This window comes from Hermetia illucens, chromosome 4, assembly GCF_905115235.1.
Source record: "Hermetia illucens chromosome 4, iHerIll2.2.curated.20191125, whole genome shotgun sequence".
NCBI lineage: Eukaryota > Metazoa > Arthropoda > Insecta > Diptera > Stratiomyidae > Hermetia > Hermetia illucens.
The window spans coordinates 161509838-161528439 of record NC_051852.1 but is presented as its reverse complement, the minus strand read 5'-3'; the positions used below and the strand labels follow the sequence as shown (position 1 = coordinate 161528439).

The following is an 18602-nucleotide window of genomic DNA, read 5'->3' as shown; positions in this document are numbered from 1 at the left end:
GAAAAAACCCAGTCAGTAAAAACTTTTAAGTCCAGACAAGTTTTGAATGTTGACAGTCATCGCAACCACTTAAGCGGCTAAGCCAGTTTCTTAAGTCATTTACTGAGCGAACATCAGGAAAGTTTAGTCTGGCGAGCGGGCGTTCAGTGCTGTAAATAAAGTAAGTACGTATCTGTTTGTTTATTGTCACTGGTGGATGGAGTTACATCTCTTAATATCAGTCAATCTCAATAAAGTGATCAAGTTAGCAAGGCTTCCAGTTTTTGGTGGGTTTTTGGGCTTTTGCATGATTATACCTGCATCCGGATGGTGGTCATTGTATCTTTTTAAAGCAACGTCTCGTTTTGCGCAGACCACATCTGAGTAACACTTGTAACATTATTTGGAAGTCGTGATAAGACACTCGACCTCAACCACTATCGTGAACTTTGCTAACGAAGTCATCTGTGTTTGCGTTCACTAACGGAATTGCGTGTAATCTGTTTTTTTAGATCATGCGGCGACCCTTTGTGCTTTTGTGTTTGCTGGTCCTAATTGACATAAATTTTGGTAAACCCCAGCAACAGCAACAACAACAGAATGCTCCCAGCCAACTGGACCAGCCAGAGAACCTCAAGAACCTAGTTGATTCTATCTTCACTACGGCCAGCCCACCAGTTCGAAGTGGTGGTTTCGCACAGATCGTTACACCTGAACCAATCGGCCTAGAGGTAAGAGCGGTATCACGCATTATTATCTGTATCTTTTTGCTACCATAGTATATCAATCTCTTTAAATATTTGGACGCGGAGACCAATTGATTATTTTTTGTTGATTGATTCAGGTCAAGTTTTTTTTTACCACGAGGGAGAAGCTTGTGCTTAAGTTTGCTATGAGACTAGAGCCATATATATATACGTATGTGATCACAGATTTGATTGTGGTGTTGTGTGATACACTTTGTTTTTTCCCAATTTTAATTAATGATAACAAGATTTTATAAAATTCAAGAGAAAACATTCAAATGGGATGGGGCCGAGTTAAGTGTAACATGAAACCTACGTCGTTTACGCCATGGCATTTGGTTTGAACTTTTTTTGAATGAACGTGATGGTCTTACGAAATTCACATTTTTCGCTTCATTTGCAACTGGTTTTGAGCAAGGTGACTGATTATCAGACGGACGCGTTCAGCTCCTCTTTGGCCGCATTCTGTATCTGGACCCATTTTTCGCGATTCACGCGATTCAAATTATTGTTAAATATGCAAGCGTGAGTGCATAGATTTGCCACTTTTATATGATTAATTGCATGGTTTTACCAACCTTACGCTCGCTTTTCGCCTTTGGTTCCGTTCTCTGAAATGAACAAATAAATGTCGAATTGGTATTGGAGAGGTTTTTGGTAATAACATTTGTCCTTCCTACAAGCTTTCCCGGCCTTTGAAAATGCAGCGAAATATTACTCATTAGCGACCATAAAAGTTGGACTTTCACCTGAAAATGGTATGTGATGGCGAAAATGATGAGGGGAAAACTGCAAAAATTATTGCAATTATAGTGAGTGAATAAAAGTTAAAAAATCTTGATTGTACGTATGCCTCGACCGTAAAGAGAATAGTCCACCATAAACTTCACTCCACGCGCGTCCGGTCGACAAGTCAAGTTTTTCAATGTTGCACCCGTGATTGGAAAGTTATTGCTTGAAGCTATGTCGTCCAATTTCTTTTGACATATATACCCCTGGCGCATCAGGCGCGTGTCATGTGTTGCGGATAATGACATGACCTACCGGGTCAGTTACGAATATCGCAAGCTATTCTTGTAAATAAGTAGCCGAGGATAAGCAGAACGTTTCCTTTTGTGTTCTTCCTCCCTTACCGATTCTTCCCTTTCAGGGAGTAAACCTCCTCAACAAATCCGTAATCCTGGGTGAAGGAATCGGCCCGCCTATCGGATGAATTGCAGTGAGTTACACTGTATTTCAGCGGCTTCCCTCCAAATACCTTCCCTACCTTTGGAGATAACCATGAGGCATTGCACCATTGGGCCTCTTTTGCAGGGTTGACTGCCTCCCCAACACTCGTGGGAACAAAATTGGGGATAATATTTCAAATTCTTTTGATGGGACCCCAGGGACACGAAGACAGTACCCAACACGGTTAAGGCCCTTAGATGTTTGAGCGGTTATGCCGTCAACCACCAGGAACGGGAGACCTAGGTGTCGTATGTTTTGGACGAACCAACTCAACGAATTTATGGTCTGCGCCTATTATTGTGTCACGGATTTAGAACGGAATCCATCAGGGTACACACACCGACTCCATAACGCGTTCATTACCCGCTTCCCGGAACTAAATCATGTTGTGGCGCGGCAGGATTCGCAGCATTCGAAATTTATTTCGAATGTTGCGAGTGCGAGCGAATAGATGGCGCGGAACTATCCACTTTGCGTAGCACGCCAAGGGAGTGGAAGATCGCAGTAATTATGTTTTTCAGAAATGTCACTGATTTTTAATATTAAGTTTGGAATTGAAAAAAGAACACTGAAGTCTTTTTGACTTGGAAAATAGAATTGGAGTTGAGTTCGCTGACTAGAATTGGAGTTGAGTTCGCTGACTAGAATTAGGACGATTAATATGTAAAACCATTAATTACTGCGATCTTCCACTCCCTTGGCGTGCTACGCAAAGTGGATAGATCCGCGCCATCTATTCGCTCGCACTCGCAACATTCGAAATAAATTTCGAATGCTGCGAATCCTGCCGCGCCACAATGTTCCGGAGCAGAACGTCTTCAATCAGTACCGGGTGATAGTGGAAAATAATCGAGCTGCCCTACCAACCAGTCAACAAATTTTCTACGAAGTTTCACTTGAACTCGGTCTGGAGTCACCAACCAACCGGACTGAACAAAGGAGCAACTCGAATACTATCTACAAGGCACCTATAAGGCACTCCATGAATCCAGTAGTCAGGAGAAGCTTAGTAACTGGGGATGTCGACCTAGTTTATAATGAGGCTTTGGCCGCATTCCAGGTCGCATTCACAGAATATGCTGAAATTCTCCCAGACGCAAGGCCAAAGATCCCAAAACTGAAGTTTACTTCGGCAACTACTAACATCATTGCTGTCGTTGACAGAATTTTGGCTGATCGTTTGGCTAGCGAGATTACTGCTACAGAGATTCACAGCCTGATCTATGTTGCAGCTGCCACGGTTATTCGCCTCCATAATCAACATCTTGGAGCGAATAACAGAGGTATGCGCAGAAGGACTTTACCGTTCTGGGTGTTTCGACTCAACAAAAGAGTCGAAAAGTTGAGAAAGATGACTGGTCGTGTCACGGAAGCATTCCTTGGAAATCCGTCACCAAGAGTGTACAGATGCGTTGCGAACATCATTGGAAACTACCATCTGCCCAATGATATGTCAATCGAAGAAATCTTCGAGGTGCTGAAGCAGAAACTTGCGGTATGCTCCAATCGCATCCGTAGGTATCAGAAAAGCTTTCAGCGAAGGACAGATAACCCTCTGTTCTTCCAGAACCAACGGGGATCTTTTAAAAATCTCACCAACTCAAGTCGGGAAGGTAACCTCGATCTGGATCAGGCAGGAGACTTCTGGAGAAGTGTTTGGAGCAAACCTAGCCGTTGTAATTTAGAGGCAGCGCGGCGCCCACACCTTGTGCGTTCATGCGAGGCTCTTCCCGAAATGACCATGCCTGACATTACTGAAACTGACGTAGAAGCAGCCCTTGAAAAGGCAGGTAATTGGAAAGCGCCAGGAGTTGATAAGATTCATAACTTCTGCTGAAGCGGTTTAAGAGCTATCACAGGATATTGGCAAATCAATTTAATCAGATGATTGCCGATCCTGATTTAGTTCCAGAATTTTTTACCAAGGGATAACTTTCCTCATCCCCAAGGATGGTCCCAAGATACTGCTCAACCTCCTTTTCTGCTGCAGAAACCGGGGACAATGGAATATAACGGGTTGTGGGTCCTCGGGTGTAGCACTGCATTCAGGACAGTTGGGAGACTCGTCCAACTCAAAACGATGCAAGTAATTCCTATAGTCACCGTATCCCGTAAGGAACTATGTCAGGTGATAATTCAATGCTCCGTGCTTTTGGTCGACCCATTTCTCGATACACGGGATCAATGTATGGATCCACCGGCCCTTGGCGGAGTTATCTCACCGTTGTTACCACTTGCCACACAATTCTCTCCTGATGGCTTTTCGGAAATCCGCATTCGCCTCGGCTGGATTTGCCTTCCGTTTTTCGTAGAGCCAGTGTGCCTCGCTCGCTAGAAGATCTATAGGGATCATTCCCGCGATGACACACACTACCTTTTAAATGCGCTGCACACCCTTAACGTAATTGGCCGCCATGCACGATTGCTTGCGAACCACCTTGGTCTGGCCTTGACTGCCACCTTGTTCGGATTTCCGTTCAATCCCGGAGCCTTGCTATCGCCAATACGTTCTCAGATTTTTCAAAGTTTCTCTTCGGTAACACCAGGGATCGAGAAGACGTCCTTCCGAGCTGCCCGCTGGGGTTCATAGTCCGTGAAATTCATCGACTTAAAAACCATAAATCGCCAGAAGCCGATGGAATTACAGCCGAATTGGTTAAATACACCAAGCAGTTCATCAAGTGATGCTCAAAGTGTGGGACAGCGAATCAATGCCTGACAACTGGCCACGAGGCATTATTTGACCCATAGATAAAAAGGAAAATATCACATAGTGCAGCAATTATAGACGTATTAGGTTGCTGCGTACTAGCCCGGGTAGTCCCGTACGTCCAGAATATCATTGGCCTATATCAAGACCATTCAACATCAACAACGGTCTAAAACAAGGGGATGCCCTATCATATGTTCTCTTCAACCTGATCCTGGACAAAGTGATTCGCGATGTAGATGTAAATGCGACAGGCACCATCCTCATCAAGTGCACCCAACTATTAGCCTACGCTGACGATATTGACATTATGGGAAGAACAACCCGAGATGTACAGTCTACCTTCATCCACTTCGAGCAAGGGGCGATTGGTGAGATATGTTGGGCTGCACATGAATGAAAGCAAAACGATGTACAAGGTGACAACGTCAGCGCTAAAAACCAAAGAAACAACAACCTCGAATCGCACTGTTCAAACGAGAACAATAAAGATAGGAGACTATCTATTTAGTTTCAAAAATCACAACCGAGAAGAGCTGTGAAGTTAAAATCCCCTGACGGTTGCTGGCGGCCAACAGAACCTATGTCAGCTTACAAAAACTGTTTTGCTCGAAACGTCTCACTATAGGGTCAAAGCTCTTACTATACAAGACAATCATCTTGCCAGTTTTTATATATTCCTTGGAGATCTTAGCAAAAAAAGCTTTTAACCGCGTTCGAGAGAGGAATCCGAAAAATTTTTGGCTCCTTACATGGGGATGGATGATTCCGTAGTCTACATAAAGACGAAAACTATGAGCGATACCATAACCGTCTGGTTGTGGGTAAAATCCGGCGAAGTAAGGATGATCCATCCCGAAATGGTAGAAGACGAGGCAGACTCTACCAGAGATGACGTGGTGGTGTAGGTCAGAAAGTCGGACAGCTTTTAGAGATATAGAATTGGTGGACCGCGGCGCAAAACCTGGGTGTCTGCAGTTCCTTACTAAGGGGTAGTCTAGACCGGATACCGGTTGTTGCGCCGTTAATGATGATGATCATGGACAGGATCTCCTCCTCTAGTTCCTTTGCAGTCAAGAGTGAATATTCCGCCTCCCTTCTCACTACTTGATCGACATCTTCACTGCTTTCATGAAACACGGTAATCGATGGGCAACAAGTTTTTTGGTATATACCTGATGCCCCACGATTCTCTGTTAACATCGTTGGATAGTTGCTGCCAGCAGCGTTCTTTCTGCCTGTTAATTTCTGGGTGAAATTCCTTTTGCCTCTATGTTTTGCGAAGGTAAACGTTACTTCGTCTTGGCCTCTTGCACGCTGAGCAATCTGGCGAAGTCTGACCAGTTCCTTCTTAAACTTGCACTTTCAGCCGTCCGCCAGTCTACAGATAATTTCCTGAGAGAGTTTCGACAAGTTTTACCACGTCCATTTTCTCTGTGCTACACCTGGTAGGTATTCCCTGGACGTCAGAATATTGGAAGAAGCCGTTTGGCAGTTCGAAGGGAGGAATGTACTGATGATCACTGGCCGTAAAATCTTGCAGTACCTTCCATCGGTAGACTGCTGACACTAAGGACTTCATAGCAAAAGTTATGTCAAGGATAGCGCTCTCGCAACCGGCGCGGTGGAATGTCGGAGTGCTATCGGTATTTAGGACCATAAGCCATGTCCTGCCGACCATCCCCCAAATATGTGTGCTCGAGAATTTGGTTGAGGCATGCCCCAGCACCCTAGCGTTAAAGTCGCCTTCTACTAGAACTCTCCCTTTTGTGATTCTAATCTCATTCCGCAAGGTGAGGAGCCTATTCTTAAAAGTGGGCATAGATTCGTTCGGTGTGAGGTAAATGCTTGAAAACGTCAGTTCTGCACAACGAACCCAAACGGAGCCATGTCTTTGACCATGAGTTCGCACTCGTAAGTTGACCGTATCTCTTACTCAGATGGCAGGAGTGCCAGATATAGCGGCATAGCATGATGATGAGCTCCTATATCGGCACAGTTCTCTGAGAAGCACATTTGTAATACAAAGCGTTGCTGTCTTGCCCTCTGCAAGCCTCTGTTGTATGTTCGTATGCCTGGCACATAAAACAGTGGATTGGATCTGCCTTTGGTCTTATTCTGCAAATAATCACCCTGATCTTTTTTCTCGCAATGAAGAAGTTGGTTCTCTGTCTCAGGGACAGTAACAATGACCAATTTTTGTCCTCTGGAGTTGGCAGACGTAACTCTCACCTTAAGGTTGCTCAAATCTGGGTAATTTTCTTCTGTGTTAGTGACATAATCCACATCCCTTATTTTATGGGGACACATGGGTTCACTGAAGACCACTGCCTAAAATACTTTGAACTTCTTATCGGTCTTTGACCAAACTTCGACAAGTATACCGCCGGTTCGAGGCCACCTGATAGATTTAACATATACTCCAGCGTCTTCTATCTTGCGGGCTTCTAGAAGAACTTCCGCGAAAAATCTCCCTTCGTGCGGCTTGAAGACAATGGCCTTTGACCGTGGTTTGCCCCTTCCCTGCTTTTCGCGCTGATGTTGCCGTTGTGGTTGCCATCAACTTTGTTATAGATGAGTCATTGGTTGCGTTATTCAACTTACGTTGTTGTTTGAGTTGTTGGGTTGTCTGAGCTTCTCCTTTTTTTCTACGCTGCTTTGTTGGTTTGGTTACCACTTCGTGGAATTCTTTCTGTAGCGGCTGTCATATAGGAGTTAGCTAGTGCGCAATAAGGTTCAGCAGTTCTTCCATATTCAATATGTCATTTTTGACATCTATGGAGATGTTTTGCAGGATGATTGTAGCAGCTTTAATTTTCCGTAGGACCATCCCCACTTCTTGAGTATTCTTTTCTCCTTTACCTTTGAGTATTCCTTGGGATGACTTATGTTTCTGCTCGGTTAGGGAGTTCGTGACCTTTTCTTCCCGGCAAAGGGGTATCACACAGCTCCTTTTTCAAATCGGCTTTAGAACCACAACCCGAAAGGATCGGCGTTGGAAAAGCTGAGTCAGCTGTGTTAGCGGATGACTGAGGCATGCGATTCTATAATACCTGCGATCATTTCCTCGGCACGCAGGTTGATCGAGGAAGAGCTACAAGAGACCTGTGGACGAATTGGGGATAATAAGGTTCCGGGATTAGATGGGATTCCAAACAAAGTCCTGAGGGTGGCTATTCAATTCTGGTCTACATAGATTATAAGCAGATTTGAATCTTACATGGCGGAAGGAATGTTTTTCGTCTGGTGGATGAGGCTGAGGTTAGTTCTGCTACCGGGGCATCAAAAATCACCTGGTGCACTTTCTTCTATCGCCCAAGTTGTCTTTTAGACACTCTGAGAAGGATGCTGGAAAGGGTGGTATACAACAGGCTGCTTGCGTTCGTCGAGCATGTGGGTGATCTATCGAAGCGGCAGTATAGTTTTCTCCGCCTCCGTTCTTACGTCTACCGTTTGTAAATTCTGCGTGATGGTGATGCGAAGTCATAAATACTTTTAATTAGGACAGTTAATGTTGGATCACGGGCGCCTTGACTAAATTGGGTGCCCATGGTTACTTAGCTCGGATGACGGAGAGAATGATGGGCCGAAAGAATATGTTGTGACGGCAGCTGGTCTCCAAGGTTCCGTTTTGGTGCTCGTGCTGTGAAGCATAATTTATGATGGAGTGCTCGCCTTTGCCTGGTGATCATGAGGCCCTTTCAAAATCATCATTAGATACATGGGGGCGCATGGCTTCTGTCTGGGCGAAACCACTGGAAAATGCAGTGAGCTGGAGAAGGGTGAGTTTGGCATACCGACCAATCGTGCTGAGGGTTTCCCGCGAATATAGGGCATTTTCGAGTGGGTGCTATTGCGGGAATGACCCCTTTGTATCTTCTGGCGGATGAGGCACACTGTCTCTACCACAGAAGGAGGGCGAATCCGACCGATAAGATTGCAGACTTCTGAAAAGCCACTAGAAAGGAGCTATACAGGCTGCGCGGTTGCTCATGGAGAAACACCGTGAGAAGCATCTCTTACATTGCCTTTCTGGATCTAGAGAAAACGTTTGATCGTGTACCACACGAACTCATCTGGTATGCTTCACGACAACACTTAGTACCAGAAGAACCCGTGCGCTGGGTTCAATTACTCTATCACGATCCGAAAAGTAAAGTTCGAAGTATGGCGGGTGTATCAAAACCGCTTCGTGTCTCTGTTGGTGTTCATCAAGGAAGCGCCTTCTCATCACTCCTCTTTGTGCTTGTTATGGACACCGTCACACGGGATATCCAACGTCCAGCGCCCTACACACTGCTTTATGCAGATGATGTTTTCCTAGCATCTGATAGCAAAAATGATCTCGAGTAACTTGTCCAAAAATGGAATGATCGCCTCATGCAACACGGTCTCAGAGTGAAACTGAAAACTGAATTTTTGATGACCGATCCCAATGAGACGGGCACAATCACTGTCAGCGGCAGTAATCTGCCCAGAACTGAGCGATTTAGATACCTCGGATCAACGCTGTCAGCCAATGGAGAACTGCGTTATGAACTGGTGTTTAACAACTGGTGTTCTTTGTGATCGACGTATCAACAAACGTCTTAAATCTAAAATTTACCGCAATGTTGTCCTTCCTGTCGCTCTCTATGGTTCAGAGTGTTGGCCGACTATAAAAGGCAATGAACGACGTCTTGCGGTAATGGAGACGAAGATGTTACGTTGTACTAGTGGCGTGACACGTTTTGATCACATCAGAATGGGGATATCCACGATCGTTATGGGGTTGCACCGATCGTGGAAAATTGCGAGAGAGGCGTCTTCGATGGTATGGTCACGCAATTCGTGCTAACGAGAATTCACTTGCCAAGATTGGTCTGAACATCCAAGTCGATGCTAAACGACCGAAAGGCAGGCCTAAACAACGGTGGCTTGATACGCTGGATGGGGATTTAAAAGCCTCGAGATTACACCCAGATCAGGCATTCGATAGAGCCAAATGGCAAAACCGATCACGACGAGCCGACCCCGAATTAACCAACTAGTTGGTGTCATTGTTTGAGTTTATCAAGAAGCTTTAAAGTCCTGCCTTCCAAATTTCAAATGTGAAATCGTTGAAAATCTGAATATCTCCTGTATGCTGGATTCCCATTCCGAAGATACACATGTTTTTATAATTTCTTATCCCGGATACTTATTGCTTGCCAATACAAACTTTAATGTAGTTGAACTCAAAATAGGTCACACCATCCAGGTCTAGTGTTTACTTTGAAGTCTGAGCTTTGCTAACCATATTTAGTATTCTATCTGCGAACTTTGATAATAATTCACTTTGGCTTCAGCAGATTCAATTTAATTTTAGCAACTATTGACCGGAATGTCTATGGCTTTTTGCTATAACCTGAAGTCGGAGAGTCATAATACCTGGAAAGAATGGAGCCTTCGTTCAGAACTGGTTTTTGCTGCTTGAACCTAAACATGCTTTGAATAAGTTATTTCCGCTAATGAAGAGAAAGGATTCCCAGAATCACCGTTCATTTAACTCTTGTAATACCATTTTCCCAGAAGTGATTACAATAAAATTATATTTTGGGTTTGTCTGGAGCCATTTGCATATTTTACTCTTAGGGGCGACTTATTGGATTGTTCTTGACGTGAATTTTAAAAGCATTCAGTAGGTCAGACTATTGTTAAAAAATCATTTGCTTGGAGGTTGTAAGCAAGAAGACAATTTGAAGGAACTATGTTAAAGATTGTTTCCAAATGAAGATACACTAGACGTTTCTCATTTCATTATTATTAAATAAGAACTAACTTGGGCTCTCCAATTAATTCTGTTCATCTTTTCTCTAGCCAACTTCCAGTCCACAGATCCTTCAAACAGATGACGGAAACAAATGTATCTGTGTCCCTTACTACTTGTGTGATCCGACAAATAATACAATAAGGACAGATGGAGAGTTCGATGGATTCGGACTGATTGATATCCGGTTCGATCCTATGTCCTGCCAAGATGTTTTGGATGTTTGTTGCAAAGAGAGCCAAACCCAAACGGAGCCCATCAATCCGAAACCAGTTAGCGAGAAGCCAGGTCGACCAAAGGGCTGTGGAATAAGGAATGTTGGAGGAATCGACTTCCAGATTACAGGAAATACAGTGAGTTATCCTTGAAAATATTGCATTTATAATAATAGTATAAAAAAAAATTCGAAATATCACAGAACAATGAAGCTGGATTTGGAGAGTTCCCCTGGACCGTGGCTTTGCTTACAGTACCCTCCGAGCAATGCCTTTGTGGAGGATCATTGATTCATCCAAATGTGGTTTTGACAGGAAATCACTGTGTTCGAAGGTATTTTTGATGTTTAGAATATTTGGTATTATCCATAGATTGTTTTAAACTGATAATAAAGATGTCTTTTAATCGACCTTTGAACAGGATAAGACCGAATGAGTTGAAGGTTCGTGCAGGTGAATGGGATACACAAACAACGAAAGAACGATTGCCGTACCAGGAACGCAGAATAACAGAAATCGTTGGTCATCCTATGTATGATCCGAAAACTTTGGACTACGACTTTGTAAGTACTTTCTAATGGTATAGGGTAGTGAATCTAAAGACCATTAAAAGATGCAATGTGTTTCTTACCAAACGTTCCCTTGCTACGCTGCTTATCTCTGCTGATAATTCAATGAATTTGATTTTTTATGTCTTGTACCGGGTTACACCTATAACAACAGTCACAGTCTTAGGAGTTTGTGGCATCAAAACGGCGCACCAAAGCGCTAATTGGGCTCCTCGGAGCGGCCACTGATACCTACCTACCCTACCGGGTTACAAATTTGGGAAGAGCATCAAAGAAAAGTAGAGATACCGCACTAATTTCGAACCCTTCGAGCACCTTCTTTCTAGAGCAAAGGGCACTCTTTTTGGCCAAACACCCACTTTTTTCCAAAAATTGCTGACAGTTTCGCCATTTGGGCAGTAGCAACGCTTTAGACGTTGCTCTACAGAGCAGTATGATCGAACCCGGGTAGGGGTATTCTTGGCTCCAAATATATTGATTCATAAACCAGACATGAACATGAATGACCTTAGCTGGTTTAACCTAGCCATTGTTTGTGCATTGGAAGAAAGGAGTTAGTTACTCCTTAGTAGGTTCCGCTATAAAGTGGATGTGACGAATCCTCCACTAAAAAGTTTTAAGCGTGGTTGAAATCCGGCTACAGCTTTTGAGGTCCCTTCCCTATATGAAAAGCGCATTCTATTCTGTTGGTGAGGGAGTAAGGGAATAAAGCCTCAAATGTAAAGAAATTATTCAAAAATGAATTAGCTAAGCGAGTCCCTATCTATATAAATCCAGGAGTCAGCATGCAAAGGATTTCCTTCATATCGAGTCAGCGAGATTAAGGGACATTCAATGTCAATTGGTACCGTTGCCCTGGTTTGAAATCCCAGTCGTCATGGATGTTTTTGTCCGTCTTTGTTTTCGTTTCGCTGTTGTGTGTCAGATTGCTTCTGACGGCTACGGCAAGACGCGCTCTTTTGACCTGGGAGCCGGTTTATGACACTCTTCTAACTGCCAGATTTCGGTCCCGGTTAAGGAGCATCACAATTGTACAATGCTATGCACCACATGCTTTTTACAAGCAATTACACGCAATTCAGGAGAGGCTTCCTAAAGGTGACATTGTAACCGTGATGGGTGGTCTGAATGTCAATGTGAGGTCTGACAACAATTTACCTGAGCATGTGATGTAGGAATACAATCTTGGCGACCGTAAAGATAATGGCAGGAGGTTGATCGATTTCTGCAACTTCTAGCTCATTACCGTACGAGCAATCAAATCCAGCATTTTGCGATCAATAGTAAATTTAAGAATTGTCTCCTGGATGTACCTAACAAAAGTGCCGCTGACATCGGCCTCGAAAGGGAACAGCACCTAATGGTGGCTTACGTTTGCTTGCGCGTTGGTTCGCCACTTCTCGCAGAGTTGGGGAACTACGACCCCCCAAGTTCAACATCGACCGCTTGTATGATTCAGCATTATATACTGGGTAACTCTCTGGCTGACTGCGGAATCGTGGAAGCAGATCGATTAACGGAAGGGTTTGAAGACTATTGAGTGCTGCCAGAGATAGCGGCCGTGTCGCGTTCTAACTCTAATACCGAGCGAAATCCCGAAAAGTTCAGCATAGCGTGCGCCGTGTCAATGGAGTTATATCGCTGATCAGGTCAATGTGACGATTTCAGAAAAGTATACTGCATCAGCGCAGTGGTGACTATATTGCCTCCTATAGTGTACAGTAGTGTACCGTTACGGTCTTGAATGAAGTGCTCTAACACACTTCAAAGCCCCGATCCAATATGGATTGTTGCGCCAACGATTATTATTATACTGCATCATGACAGAATATGCACGTGTTCGCAAATTTTTCGAAGATCCTGTGAAGAATGGTCTGATCTAGTACCTCCACTCGTAGGGAACTCTTGGGAATCTGAGATGTTTCCCAGAAAGTGGAGGAAGGGTATGATCGTTAAGATTCCAAAAAAGGCACCCATTTTGAGTGTGACGATAGTAGGGGTATCTGGGTGCTCAATGCCACTTCAAAGATGTATATGGTTGTCATTCACTCTTTGGTGCTTTGCGCTATTACTCAAAAACTGGCCTGATACTATCTCAAACGAAGAGCTTGGTCGTCGTACAGACCTGGAAATCGTACGCGCTGTGACCGGGAGCCGTATGTGGCAATGGATGGGTCACACATTAAGGAGAGATGACAATGGCATTGCGGGCTATGTCATGCAGTGGAATCCACTCTCCCAAGATGGCTGACGAGTGACCTTCTTCCATTCCCTAGAAACAACGTGTAACCCGAAATTTCAAAGAGGAAAGCGTGTGCCCATGAAGCCTAACCGGAGCAAACTTGAGAAACTGATGTATCTCTATTCGATATACCAAACGAGGTTACTTACTTGGAACCTAATGAATATTTGGCTGTGAATCTAACAGATTTTTAGTCTTACAATGTCCATTTGGATTAGCTATGATCAAGGATAGCTCAGTGGTGAGAGCACTAGGCAGTGGCAGTGGAATTTGCATCGTGATTTGACAGTTGACTCAGCTGTGAATAAGCACCTGAGTCAAATCAGGGTAATAACCTCGGGCGAGCGTAATGATGACCACATTACCTCCTACATTGTACTATAGTGTATTGCTGCGGTCTTGAATGAAGTGCTCTAACACACTTAAAGGCCCTCCATATTGGATGTGGATTGTTGCGCCAAAGATTATTATTAGTATACCTTCACCCTCCTCCAAAAAAAATAAAACTACAATCTCGGTCAAAAAAATCATACCATTCTGTAATGAACCTAAAGGAAATAGGATGATCAAAAGACTATCCTGAGTGGCCGAATACGACCTAGAGGGAAGAGCTATCCCAGAAACCTAAGAAGTTGGCGAAGTTGGCCGTGAAGGTCCGCCCGCAAAGACTTATTCTCCATAAAAGTGCTTGGTTGACACGTTCTTGCACGCCTGTGTGCCAGCCAGGCTCGGGAATGTGGGGGTTTCCTTTGAGGGATTTGATCCCTCACTTGTCATTAGTACAAAATTAATGTGTCTATACCGATGCGGGGGTCCGCACTGGATCTAAATGAGACAATGAACAGAGGAATTCCCGACGGACTAACGAAAAAAACCAGAACGCGAGCTAAACCTGGAAAATGAAAAAAAACGGCTCTATCGCGCTCGTGGACCTTTAAGTCTCCGGACTCGATGATTGATTAATGTCATTACAACAAAACTATGCACGGATAGCTCATCAAACTAATTCCCCGACTTTCTGACTGCGCCTCCACGACATCCATCTCTTTGCTTGCCAACTTTCAATTCTCGTCTTACAGAAAAAATCCACTGTGATCCATTATTGATCTATTACGAGGATGGAATGCATTTTCCGAGCCAGTATATTACTTTTTGAAAAGAAAACTTATCTTACTTGATGCCCGAAGCTGAAATTCGGGAGACTAAGAAACCAACCAACCACCACTCTACACGACTTCTGCAAAAACAACCAAATTTTTACTTCCGTTGATCAGCTGTCCACCCACGAACCGGTCTCCATGCTGCTTCGCTCGCCTTGAACTCAATTGAACTCCTAGAGTTCATGTTGCAGCAACATGCGCGTGCGCCTACGGATGTGGCAAATCATTCCCCTCTGTGAAGATCAATTCGCCCGAATTCATTCAATAATATGTAATCTGCGGCGAAAATTAGGATAATTGCACATTATGGAATACAATATTTGAGAAAATTAATTCAGAAAAAGGCGAATGAGATTCCGCTCCCGTCGCGAAGCCGCGGTCACTGTGTTTCTGAGAACCGCTCGAGGGAAGACAGCTGAAGATCAATGAGGCAATCACTGCTGGTAAGCGGTTGAATATCTACATGTTCTACGAGGAAAGGCATCCAAAGATCCAGACATTGAGTTTGGCGTTAAGGTCCTTCGCGTGAGCGACGACCAGGTTACGACCCTCCCTGTCCTCCAACTCGTATTGAACTGTGCCGACTCTACCGATGACCTTCACTTTCACGAACTTCCTATCTAGTTTGGCATTGTACCGCTTTGCTGTACTGCTTAAGTTGAAGAGCCGCTTATACACGATATATCCGACCTGAAATTCACAAGCTCGTAATCGCAAGTTGTAACCCTTCTGCTGTGTCTCTCGTGCTTGGAGGGTGCGCTTCTGAACCTCTGCTCTCAGAATAGCAAGTTTATACTGAGAACAGACCTGCAGTGTCAATGTGTTGAATGCCATACTGGTTCAAAAGATGTAGCCTATTATCAGACGTGATCGACTCAGGGATTCCAAACACAGATTCTCTTCTCCAAGTATGCAGTCAGCTCGTCCGCGGTAAACCGTTTATCGGTTCTACAAATCAAAACTTCGAGGGAGAATCGAGAGCAACTATTGCTCCAATATTTCCGGCGCGAGATCTGGGGTATGGGCCGATCAAATCGATATACAAGCGTTGAAACACCCGATCGGAGATGAGCGCTTTTCCCGTTAGAGGCTGGAGCGTTTGGTGTGAGCTTTTGACGTCTTGCACGTTTCACAATTCCGGATTTAGTCCTTGACCTGGGAAACCAATAAAACCACAACTGCAGTCTACCCAAGGTTTTTCCCTAGCCTGGCTAGCATAGAGTGGAAGAACGTTTCAACTGAGCACTTTAATGGAGCTATAGACTTTGCGAGCGGACCTTCACGGTCAATTTCGCCAACTTTTTAGGTTTCTGGGATAGTTTTTCCCTCTAGGACGTCGTCCGGAGAAACTAATAGCTATTATCAGAGCGGCATATGATGGCGAAAATCCCCGGTGCTGCACCGAGGCAAAATCTCGGAGGATTTTGAGGTCCAAAGCGGAGTCCGCCAGGATTGCAGGGTTGTTATCAGCGACGTTCTTCATGTTGCTTTGTCCAGAGGACGTAGAGGAATTCAATGAACGATATTTTCTCAAAAACTTTGACTACGCTGATGACTACTCTCACCAGGCTATGGACGTTGGTCAAATGGCTCTGGGTTTGAAAAGGCAGGCAGATAGAGTTGGACTGAAAATAAGCACTAACAAAACCGAGGTCGTGAGTTTGATAGGTCATCGTACTTTCCGTATCTGCATTAATGGTCAGTTGAAGACGTTGATAAATTTGCATATCTAGGAAGTGTAGAACTGGAGGTTGTCCGACGCATTAACAGAGCTAAATCTACTTCCGATGCTGTCGAAAATCTGTGTTTAGTTATCTCAACACTATGGTCAATGACCCCCACTTTTACTTAAAAGTTCCAAGCCTTGGACGAAGGTCAACACCTGTCTCTTACGTATCAACAGAGCACGCTGGTCTGATACTATTACAAACGATGATCTTGGCCGAAGTGGCAGACGATAGGTCACACTTTAAGGGGGTAGGCGGGAATTGCATTGCTGGCTACGTCGTGCAGTGGAATACACTCTCCGAAGCTGGTTGATGAATCTGCCACCTCGAGAGCACTTGACACAGGAAAGTAGAGAAGGAGTCCAAGCATCTTAGGAAGCCGTGGGCGAGCTGAGGCACATTTTAGGTAACCGCGAACAACGGCGCTATACCCCATCAAGGGGGGTTTCTAATTAATGTATTGAAATTGTAATATAACTCTTAGAAATAAAATCCCTTAGATAAGAAATCTAAAACCAACTTACAATTCTTTTAGGCACTTCTCGTCCTGGATAGCCCATTCGACTTGGCGGACCATATCAACGTTGTCTGTTTGCCACCCCAAAACTATGTTTCCACGAGTCCGAGTTGCTTAGCTAGCGGTTGGGGTAAGGATATTTTCGGTAAGGCCGGCAAATACAGTGTCATCATGAAACGGGTTCCACTGCCAATTGTTCCCAACGGCCAGTGCGAAACGGCTTTGCAGAAGACTCGTTTGGGCCAGTACTTTAGACTTAAAGATACTTTCATCTGTGCGGGAGGTGAACCTGGCGTTGACACGTGTGAAGGGGATGGTGGAGCACCTTTGGTTTGTCCTGTTGGTCTTGAGGCTGAAAACCGCTATTCACAAAGTGGAATCGTAGCCTGGGGTATTGGTTGCAATGAGGACCATCCAGCCGTCTATGCCAGCGTTGCGGTAGCCCGGAGTTGGATTGATAGCCAAATGTTGCAGCGTGGATTTGATCCTAGTGTGTATACTTATTGAACAGTTTTTAATATGTAATTCTAGATACTTGTAATAAATATTAGCTTTGATCATGTTATCGTGCTGAAGACTTATGATGGAGTTCACATTTATTTACCCCCTAAGAGCTAGCGCAACCCCGGGATCCACAGAGAAGAGGAAGCCCATTCTGATTCTGTACAATCTAATAAACTTGGTCACCAAATAAGCGGACAATGTTGTTGTGTTAACTTACGCGGATCGGAAGACACTCTCTTGTCCAAGGCACTTGAAACTTTCCACTATTACTGAGACCGAATAACCAACAAAATTTAATGAAAATCACGACCTAAATCAACTCTAATTGGCCAAACTGAGGCTACCCTAGACTACGTGATGTTATGACCGACCGTCGTTGCGTACATGGTAGGTGGGTAATCGAAAAAATTTATATAATTGCCTTGTAGGGGTCCCGCGTGGGTCATCACGAATTATGCGGATTTCGCTAGATTGGCGATACTTGTTTTGAATTTGTTGTTTATTTTTATTGGTCCATTATTTCATTATGTAATTAGAAAATTGAATTGTGCATACCGGCCGGTTCCTGGGCCGGCACAATATTGCTTTTGAATATCTTCATTGTTATCGAGAATATTCTTGAAGTTTATAGTAGCATGAATCGCATGAGAATATTTTTTTTTATATAAATCTCCGCCTTTTTTGATTTTTTGAGCCTTAATTTTGAATTGTCAAAACGCTTTAAGGGTTGTTATCTGATATATCCGAATATAATTTAATTCCAACTGACAGTTGTGACCTAGTTAGAGTTGGGGTTATTGCTGAAAGGAAGGGAATTTAACAGTGTATCCAGGCTTATTTCGCCTCACCAGCCAAGTGGTTCTATTCCAAATCCAGTCATGACTAGAGCTGGTAGGCTAAGTGCATTTTATATTTTGTCCATCCCACTTCTGTAGCATGCATTTGGAGTATGGACCTGGATGCCAGTTGGGTCCAAATGTCGCATTGAAAGTGGAGTGAAACCATGAATACATTGACAAAATAAAAGTTTGAGTCCCTGTGTGGAAACAGTAATGCACATGTCTAAACTGCGATTTAGGATCGCCAAGGTCTGTCTAAACTAAGCCAGGTTTGATGGTAAGTTCCAAAGCACTTTCTTCTTTTAGGCTCCATATGGTTTCACTTAGGCACACGACAGGAAGAAACCGTGAGTTTGGCGTTGGATTAATGTCTCCA

General features: G+C 44.1%; 1 protein-coding gene across 3 annotated transcripts; it reads left to right on the top strand.

Moving 5' to 3' along the window:
* On the top strand, positions 1-17464 carry LOC119655645 (phenoloxidase-activating factor 2-like). 3 transcript variants are annotated; one of them, XM_038061624.1, is made up of 6 exons: positions 1-160; positions 492-710; positions 10504-10806; positions 10872-11002; positions 11090-11231; positions 16902-17464. In XM_038061624.1, the coding sequence occupies exons 2-6, from the start codon at positions 495-497 to the stop codon at positions 17388-17390; spliced, it is 1281 nt and encodes a 426-aa protein (XP_037917552.1). In that variant the 5' UTR covers positions 1-160; positions 492-494; the 3' UTR covers positions 17391-17464. The 3 variants fall into 3 exon arrangements, with proteins under 3 accessions (XP_037917552.1, XP_037917554.1, XP_037917553.1); XM_038061626.1 differs by having other exon boundaries at positions 9-164; XM_038061625.1 differs by having other exon boundaries at positions 154-266.
* The last annotated feature ends 1138 nt before the right edge of the window (positions 17465-18602 follow it).

Coding starts and splice junctions, on each gene's coding strand:
- LOC119655645 (XM_038061624.1), top strand. CDS start 495: ATGCGGCGACCCTTTGTGCTTTTGTGTTTGCTGGTCCTAATTGACATA. Junction 711..10,503: donor CTGAACCAATCGGCCTAGAG/GTAAGAGCGGTA, acceptor TCTTTTCTCTAG/CCAACTTCCAGTCCACAGAT. Junction 11,003..11,089: donor GGAAATCACTGTGTTCGAAG/GTATTTTTGATG, acceptor ACCTTTGAACAG/GATAAGACCGAATGAGTTGA.